Source organism: Rhinolophus hipposideros (assembly GCF_964194185.1).
Source record: "Rhinolophus hipposideros genome assembly, chromosome: 5".
NCBI classification, from domain to species: domain Eukaryota; kingdom Metazoa; phylum Chordata; class Mammalia; order Chiroptera; family Rhinolophidae; genus Rhinolophus; species Rhinolophus hipposideros.
The window spans coordinates 21,258,332-21,267,724 of record NC_138051.1 but is presented as its reverse complement, the minus strand read 5'-3'; the positions used below and the strand labels follow the sequence as shown (position 1 = coordinate 21,267,724).

General features: G+C 42.7%; 1 protein-coding gene across 1 annotated transcript; it reads right to left on the bottom strand.

The window, feature by feature from the left end:
* Nucleotides 1-1,243: 1,243 nt before the first annotated feature.
* On the bottom strand, nt 1,244-1,666 carry LOC308497948 (large ribosomal subunit protein eL32-like; the record flags this gene model as incomplete). Its single annotated transcript, XM_081049016.1, has 1 exon — nt 1,244-1,666. The coding sequence occupies exon 1, from the start codon at nt 1,649-1,651 to the stop codon at nt 1,244-1,246; it is 408 nt and encodes a 135-aa protein (XP_080905142.1). The 5' UTR covers nt 1,652-1,666.
* Between the last annotated feature and the right edge of the window lie 7,727 nt (nt 1,667-9,393).

Genomic DNA, 9,393 nt, shown 5'->3' with positions numbered 1-9,393 from the left:
CCGCCTCCACATTTGGCCATTGTAAACAATGTCGCAATGAACATATGGGTGCACATGCTCCCTTGAAGTAGCATTTTGGGTTTCCTTGGATACAGACCCAAAAGTGGGCTTACTGGGTTTTGTCTGTTATAAGTATTGCTACCCTAGCTTTTTTTTTGTTTTGTTGTTTTGTTTTGTTTTGTTTTGTGTCCATTTTTATGAAAAAACTTTTTCCATCTTTTTACTTTCTGTCCGTCTTTCAATCTGAAGCAAGACTCTAGTAAACAGCTTATGAAAGGGTTTGTTTTCTTATTTAGTCAACTCTCCTATGTCTTTTGATTGGAACATTTAATCCATTTACATTGAAATTAATCAGTGATAGATATGTGGCTATTGCCATTTTATTATTTATAATTTTTATCTTTTGTTCTGTTCCCATCTTAAAGAAGTCCCTCTAACATTCCTTGTCATACTGATTTGGTGGTAATGAACTCCTTTAGCTTTTTCTTGTCTGGGAAATTCTTTGTCCTTCGATATTAAATGAGAGCCTTGCTGGGTAGAGTAATCTTGGTTGTAGGTCCTTAATTTTCATCACCGAATATTTTGTGCTACTCACTTCTGGCCTGCAAAGTTTCTGTTGAGAAGCTGACAATCTTATGGGAGCTCCCTTATCAGTTGCCAGTTGCCTTTCTCTTGCTGCTTTTAGGATTCTCTCTTTGTCTTTAACCTTTGCCATTCTAAATACAATATGTCTTGATGTAGGCCTGTTTGGGTTCTTCTTATTTGGAACTCTCTGTGCTTTCCTTCACCAGATTAGGAAAATTTTCAGTCATTATTTCTTCAAATAAGTTCTGAATCCCTTGCTTTCTCTCTTCTCCTTGTGTTATCCCTACTATGCTTGTTGTTATGTTTGATGTTGTCCCAGAGGTCTCTTAAACTATTCTAATTTTTTAAAATTGTTTTTTCCTTTTGCTGCTCTGATTGGATGTTTTCTGCTGCTGTGTCTTCCAAATTGCTGATTCAATCCTCTGCTTCATCTAGGCTGTTGGTGATTCCTTCTAGTGCATTCTTCATTTCAGTTATTGTATTTTTCACTTCTGACTGGTTCTTTTTTTATGGTTTCTATGCTTGCTACCTCTTTGTTGAAGTTCTCACGAGTTCCTTGAGCATCCTTATAATCACTGTTTTTTTTTCTTTTTTGTGTGTTTTTTTTTGATGGAAGAATTTTATGGTTTTATTAAAACACAGTTTGCACACAAGCTGTCTATTCATTTTCTTCACTGCGCAGCCAGGCATTGGGATTGGTGACTCTGATGGCCAGCTGGGCTGCTCTTTCCACAATGGCTTTACGGTTCTTTGAGGAGACGTTGTGAGCAATTTCAGCACAGTAAGATTTGTTGCACATCAGCAGCACTTCAAGCTCCTTGACATTGTGGACCAGGAACTTCCGAAAGCCACTGGGCAGCATGTGCTTTGTTTTCTTGTTACTCCCATAACCAATGTTGGGCATCAAGATCTGGCCCTTGAATCTTCTGCGCACCCTGTTGTCAATGCCTCTGGGTTTCCGCCAGTTACGCTTAATTTTAACGTATCGGTCTGACTGGTTCCGGATAAACTTCTTGGTCCTCTTTTTGACGATTTTGGGCTTCACGAGTGGTCTGAGGGCAGCCATGATACCGAGTAGAAGATGAACGCCACCTCCGTAGGCAGCGCAGAGGAAGCATAATCACTGTTTTTAACTCTGTGTCTGATAGGTTGCTTGCTTCCGTTTTGTTTAATTGTTTTTCTGGATCTTTCTCCTTTCTTTGTTTCCTCATTTTGGGTGCCTCTTTGTATTTGTTTCTATATATTAGGTAGATCTGCTATGTCTCCCAGTCTTGGCAGTGTGGCCTTATATAGTCGGTGCCCTGGCACAGTCTGCTTAGTCACCTGCTCTGGGTGCTCCAGGAGTGTCCCTTATGTGTGCCCTCTTGTTATGGTTGAGCTTAATTGCTATTGGCATGTCAGTGGATAGGATTGGCCCTGAGGCTGATTGGCTGTGGGGTTTGGCCACATCCACAGCTTATGGGCTGCTGGGGTGGAGGACTTATTCTACTGAGTGAGATTTACCCCAGTGGGCTCTGATTCCTGTTTAGCCCACCCTTTGTGTGTGCCACTTGTAGGGCTAGTTAGGCAGTGCTCTGCTGTGGTGTGAAGCCAACCTCCAAGTATGTTGGTTCTGGGGCCTCTTGGGAGTGGCTCTGGTGCAGGCCCAGGTCACCCACTGCTTATGACCAGTCAAGGACTAGCTGGTAGGACCTATAAAGCTATCCACGATTGTTTGTTGCTTGTGCTAAGGTTGGAGGCACGTAAAAGAGGACACACTGCAAACCGAAGACATCTGTCACCAGTACCAGGCCTGGGGTCACTCTGCAAAAAGCCAGGATACCCCAAGGCCGGCTGCCACCTTCTGGCTCCCGTAAGGTTCAGCCATTGATAAAGCCTCATGCAGGCTCATGCAGGGTGAGGCAGGGTCTTAGGGAGTCATTACAGTGGGAAGATTTGTAGTCACCAAGTTAATGTAGACTCTGGTTTGGTGCTAGTGCTGATCCTGGAGCAACTTAGCAATTTCTCAGAACACACCAAGGCCAGTCGCCACCCATCTGAGGCCCAGGGACTCCAATAGTTTACCAAGAAAGAGTGCAATGTGGACCAGGCTGGCTGCTCACCCAAAAGTGCTTCTTGCATTGGGGGGTTGGGTAGGGCGGTTCCCAGTGAGTCAGCTGAGTGGAGCAGTGAAGCTCACCAGGCCAATGAGATTCAGATTTGGCTGCGTGGTGGGAGGGCTCAACACAGGAAAAGTGGTGCCCACCTGCCGGCTGCACGGGAGAAGGACCACACAGGGAAAATGGTGACTGTTCTCCAGCCCTGCCTCAAAACCACACACCTCAGTCAGCACCCCTGAATGCCTCCAACATTCCCCAAGTCACCGTCCCTCTGCCGGAGCCCAGGGTGAGTGCCTGGCTGTGAGAGAGTCTGTGTGCAGACTGTTTAAGAGGACGCTTGGGTTTCCCACAGCCTTCCATTCCACCCAGAGGGTCAGAATCCCCACTGTTTCTCACAGCAAGATGTTGTGAATGCTCCTTTTCCTGGCACCAGTATTCTGGGTTTGGGAGGCCGGTGTGGCGCTTGTGTCTCCCCCTCCTCCGGGGGGAACCTCCACAGCCAAGATAGCCCTTTCAGTTCTCAACTACCACACTGAGGTTTGGGGCCAGCACATTTTGCGTCTCCACCCCTCCTGCCAATCTTGACATGGCTTCTTTGTATTCTTAGTTATACAACTTCTGTTCAGCCAGACTTCAGGTGGTTCCCCAGGTTGATTGTTCTATAATTTAGTTGTAATTTTAATGTGTTCATGGGAGAAAGCAGGCGCTGTGTTTATCTGCTCTGCTGTCTTGGATCTCTCCAATCTTTTGCTCTTATTCCAGTTCTTTGGTGTCTCTCGTAGCCAAGGAGAAGCTCACCTTGGAAATGGTTTAAGTACATGGAAAGTCAACATGTTTCTTTTCAGAGCACTTATTATTGAGGTTGACCACTCTCTACTACCTTGAGAAAGATTTATAGCCTCTTTTTATCACAACATAACACCACTAAGGAGCCTTGCTTTCTGACAACCGCAGGTGTACTGAATCAGTGCTCAAAGGAGTTCTCCCTTTGCACCTCTCTCGGTAAAGTGAGCAGTGTGTGTATTACTTGAAAATGTTCCTCAGGTGGTTCTGAAACTCCCACTCATTTTCTATCAGAAGTCATAGCTTTCAAATCTCCTAATCGCTTCTTCTTTAATATAACTAAAATTTATTGGCTTGATTTATCAGTTTCTGAAAGATTTGTGGTAAAATGTACACTGTATAGTTCTTAAAAAGTTTTCATTGTAATTCTATCACTTTTGCTTTATATAATTAGGTGCTTAGAAGTTTAAGATTGTTGTATTATCTTGGGAAGTTTCTGTTTATGTAGTGTGTCTTTATCATTATCTCTGTTAATGCTGCATTAACTTTTATATTGTCTGATATTACTATTTCTAAGTATGTTTTCTTTTGGTTAATATTTTCTTGGCATATCTTTATTCATATCTTTATTTTCAAACCTTTGGAGTCATCTTAAAAAATTGTTTTCTTGTAAATAACATTACTTGGATCTTTAAAAAATTGACCCACTCTCTTAGTCCAGTTTATAATAAGTGGATTTAATCCAGGGGTAGGCAACCTTTTCCAATAAAGGGCCAGCTAGTTAATATTTTTTTGACTTTGTGGGCCATATAGTTTCTTGTTATTACTCAAAAGTAGCCACTGAGAATACATAAATGAATGCACATGGACAGATTTGGCTTGCCAGGCATAGTTTGCCAACCCCTGGGCTTAATCCATTTACATTTTTTTGTGATTGATAATATATCTGGACTTATTTCTATCATTTTATTTTGTGTTTGCTGTTTACTCTCTATTATTTAAGGCAGTGCTAGCTGAGATTACAGATGAACCCAGAAACCTCAATGCCTTAACACGATAGAAGCATATATTTTGTTATATAAAAATCCAGTCAATGACACAGAGGGAATGGTCTATCCCACACAGTCATTCAGGAACCCAGGCTTCTTTCATTTTGTGGCTTTGCCACTCCCAACATGTGGATTCCAAAATCACCATAGAAAGGAAAAGAAAGGGTAAAGAAAGCACACCTGTGTCTTAACCACATCAGCCTGAAAGTCATTTATATCACTACTGCTCACATTTTGTTGACGAGAACTAGTCACATGGTCTTACCTAGAAGCAAAGTGGTCATGGGAAATGTAGTTCCTGGCATGATGGCCACTTCCCAACAATAATTCCTCATTATGGTAGAGGAACACAACTCTTTGGCACACATCCAGACACTTCTGCCACAGCACAGCCACCCTGTTTTTTTTTTTTTTCCATTTTCTGTTTCCTGTGGGATTGATAACTATTTTTCTATTCTCCTTTATTCCTTTTGTTCACTTAGAATATAAAATGTAGTTCTCTTACTTTACCCTTACAGTTTTAACATGCATAGTTTAAAAAAAAATCTATAGAGCTTATGTTTATTCAATATATCTCTCTTCTTCTGGCTAAGAAAAGAATCTCTTCATTTCTCCCCTCCCCTTATACAGACATTCCATACATCTTTCTTCTTATTGTTGTCTAGGGTTTTATTTCAACGTTTCAAAAACCACAAAAATAGTTATTTTTATGGTTACAGATTCAATATACTATTACTGTATTTTTATTAGATTCTATTTTCATTGTCCTGGATTCTTTATTTCTGAAGTGCATTCTTCAGGTGCTTGTTTGTTTGTTTGCTTTCAGTGAATGTCTCTGCATCGTAAGCTCCCTTAGTCTATCACACCTGAATAGCTGGGCATGGGATTCAAGGTAGATAATTATTTTCTCTCAGGATGTAGAAGATATTACTCCATTTTCTTTTGGCATTGATTGTTGCTGTTGATACTTCTATTGTCATCTAATTGTCAGTCCTTCATAGACTGTCTTTTTCTCTCTAGTAACTTTTACAATGTTCCAACAGTTTGACTACTGTGGTCAGGGGTTTCTTCTTATTGATTCAACTTGCGTCTCAGAGTACATTTTCTGACTGTGGATTCTTACATTTCTTCAATTCTCAAAAACTATTAGCCACTAACACTTTGAATATTGCTTCTCTTCGATTATCTCTCTATCTGCTCTTGTGGAATTGATTAGATATACGTGTTTTTGTTTTCGTTTTTTAAATGAATGTCGTTCCTTCCTTTATCTCTGTGAGGATCCTAAAAATACATAAATACTTTTTAGATTATCCTATTATTTTTATTGCATTTGCAACGTTGGCTGACTTTTGTCGGTTGTCTTTTCTTTATTGAGAAATTCTCATTTCTCTTTCCCTCATCCCTCTCTGGATGGTTGTCTCTAGCCCAAACCCTCTGGGACCCCTGTTCAGAACTGGGTGTTACACGGGTAGTGGGAGAGTCTAGTGGGAGAGTCCTGACCTGTGTGCTACTAGCCTGTGTGCTACTAGCATAGACCCTAGACCCTGCATTCATTTGTGGATAGCCTTGCTCAGGTTTTCGTTCAGGTCAGCTTGATTTCAGGACTGCTCCAGTTTCCTCCTGTGTCCCTAGGTTTGCAGTTTCACAGGAGGTTGGAGGCTTAAGCTCAAATCAGTTTCCAAAGAAATCATTATCTTACTTTTTTTTTTTTTTTTAAATATTTTATTGGGGAAGGGGAACAGGACTTTATGGGGGAACAGTGTGTACTTCCAGGACTTTTTTTTTTTCCCCAAGTCAAGTTGTTATCCTTTCAGTCTTAGTTGTGGAGGGCGCAGCTCAGCTCCAGGTCCAGTTGCCGTTGCTAGTTGCAGGGGGCACAGCCCACCATCCCTTGTGGGAGTCGAACTGACAACCTTGTGGTTGAGAGCCGGCGCTCTAACCAACTGAGCCACCTGGGAGCTCAGTGGCAGCTCAGCTCAAGGTGCCGTGTTCAATCTTAGTTGCAGGGGTTGCTGCCCACCATCCTTTGCAAGACTCAAGGAGTTGAACCGGCAATCTTGTGGTTGAGAGCCCACTGGCCCATGTGGGAATCGAACCGGCAGCCTTCGGAGTTAGGAGCGTGGAGCTCTAACTGCCTGAGCCACCGGGCCGGCCCTCATTATCTTACTTTTGAGCCCACTTTTTAATTATCTTCTTTTTACATTTTATCTGTTACTTTATGTTTGAAAAAGTGGTGAGAGGGTATCGTCCCATTCCTCCTCTTTTAGGAACCAAAACACCCTGATTTGAGAACTTTCCCTCTTCCTTTTGATTCTTTCATTGGTGACGGTACTGCTCAGCCCATTTTTCAAACCTCCCATCCCTGTTGGATCTCCAAATGCATTCACAGCAGGCACGCATGAATTGTTATCGATAATTTTCCTCAGAGACAGATGGTGGTGACTGGAGTGGTTTGGGTCTCCATGGCTGTGTCAAAGTGAGGTTAGGACATGGCTAGCTTGACTGTGTGTCCTGCCACCATGTTTCCTCCACCCTTTCTCCTCCTAATAACCCTGTCTTCTACTAGCCTGGCACAGAATGATGTCCAGTGCACAGAGGGGTGCAAGAAGGCTGCGTTTGGTTTGAGCTGATTCAGACATGGTACCTGCCATCTTTTCTGATATTTTCCCTTGAACCTAATTATCTTTAGCCCCTGAGCTATGGAATGGGGCAGCTCGGTGTGGCTGTGTGTTGTGCACCGTTCTCAAGCGCAGGAAGCAGTGGGGCCAGAAATCATGCCCATGTTCCCCCCAACCTGTGTGCCCAGAGGGCTATGTCCCCCAGATGAGGGCCTCTCATTGACACAAAGACGTGAGGTAGACTGTGGTGTCCATGTAAGGATGCATTTAGTCTCTTTCTAGGTTTCTCGTCACCTCGGATAAGACAGTCAAGCTATAAACCCCTTCTTGGTCACCCTTACAGACAGAGTGTTGTTGAACCTTGTACTAGGAATGCTTTCCCGCTGGGGAATGGTTAAGGGAGGGTTAGGGCCTGGCGCTGGGTGGTGTTACCTCCTGTCTGGCTGCTAGAAGAAGCTTACTTCCGTGTAGAGCTGGCAGGTGAGGTACCAGCTTCCCCTTTTATCTGGATTAGACCTCAGACATTTTCTGCAACTAGTGATACCCTCATATTGCCAAGTGACCAGAGTAGTTCCCAGCCTTTATTTTCTCCAGGGGCCAGCTTTTTGTACAGAACGCCAGAGACAGCTTGGGCCTAGATCTAATTCCTGCCCCCAACTCCCAATTGCGCAGCAGTTTCTGGTCATAAAGATATTAGACATTGACTCCAGGGAAGGAGTTGCTGGAAATCCAGCCCTTGGTACAAAGAAAGTCATGGTAAATATCACCTAGAAGTATTGCCAAGATACTCAGTATTAACTAATGTAGCCTGACTTTTCCTTGAGGGACCCTCTGTGCTAGTGCCTAAGGTAGTGGAAAGTACGTGGTTTCCAGAACCAAATGCATGCTTCCCTTTGTGGGGAATTTTTCAGCATTCTTGATACATTTTTCAGCATTCTTAATACTTTTTATAATATCCGGAACTTTCCAGAGAATTCTTTCAAAGAGGTTTAGGAGATGACAGAAGGAAAGAGAGGCTCATTGATAACATAAAAAGCAGTAATTATGGAGAGGACAGAGGAAGCTAGAGAAAGGAGGTCAATGAGGAATCTGTCTTACAGCCAAGATGTGGGAGTGGGGGAGTCAGCCTACCTAGCAAACCTAAGGTTTAGAATTATGGAGACCTTTGATGGACTTCTTTTCTAGGAAGCATTTTACTAGGCTAGATAGACGGTTTACCAACGTAGGAGAGTGGGAAGGCAGCACTGATGTTTGGAATAGGAAATTTCTTCCTAGTGTGGGAGTTGTTTTCAGCCAGGCATTGAGAGCATTTGGAAGTCTATATATGCCTTCCATGACAGCTATGAAGCAAATATCAACCACGGGCCATTGTGCACACAGCAGAGCAGTGGTAGATACAATTCCTAATTAAATGTGCATGTGTTCCAACATCATAGAAACACCAAATTATCTGGAAAACAGAATCTCAGGTGGCTCTTTCCATACTGTATGGCTGTTTCCATACAGACCAGAAATCAAATGTGAAGATGTGAATGTCATTGTCCCATAGGAGAGATGTAGGAATTACACGTAAGAACTAGGGAGCAGAGAGTGCGTTCTTATGATTGCAGCATTCAGAGAGCGAGGAGGGGAGGTTCAGCGATGGATGATAGACTCTGTAATGAGGATGGAACTTGAGATCTACCAGAAAACCAGGTTTCCATGAGTGTAGCCATTTGGGATGCTAAGAAGCCAGTGTTGGGAGAACTTTACCACATTGTGCTCGTGGTGTATTATATATCTATTTCACTTTTCTATCTACTTATCCATCCATTCCTTATCTTCTGCCCCTACCATTTTACCACTTACAGGAACCCTTCGCTACCATCGCCAAGAGAGTTCCTGCAACGCTCTAGTGTGAGAAAAAAAATAGAGTTCCTATAATGTTCTGGGCTTTGTATACTTCACATGCGTCATCTCATTTCATGGTGCCAGCAATTCCATGAGGTAGTTATGAGAAAACTTTCAGGAAATGTTCAAATGGGGTTTAAGACCCCCAGGCCTGACTATGTAAAGGTATTTCCATCTCCTTGGAACAGAGAGTACTAGTGAATTGTGACTACTATTTTTAAACCACATTGACAAGAAGGTCCTGTAAAATCTTCTCTAACGAAGGGAAAATGAAAAAGATGTGCTTTGGTTCAGCTCTTTTTAATAAGCAGACATGCTTGGGAGCCAGGTTTGAATCCGTGAGTGTTAACAGCAAGTCAGGGAATGTTG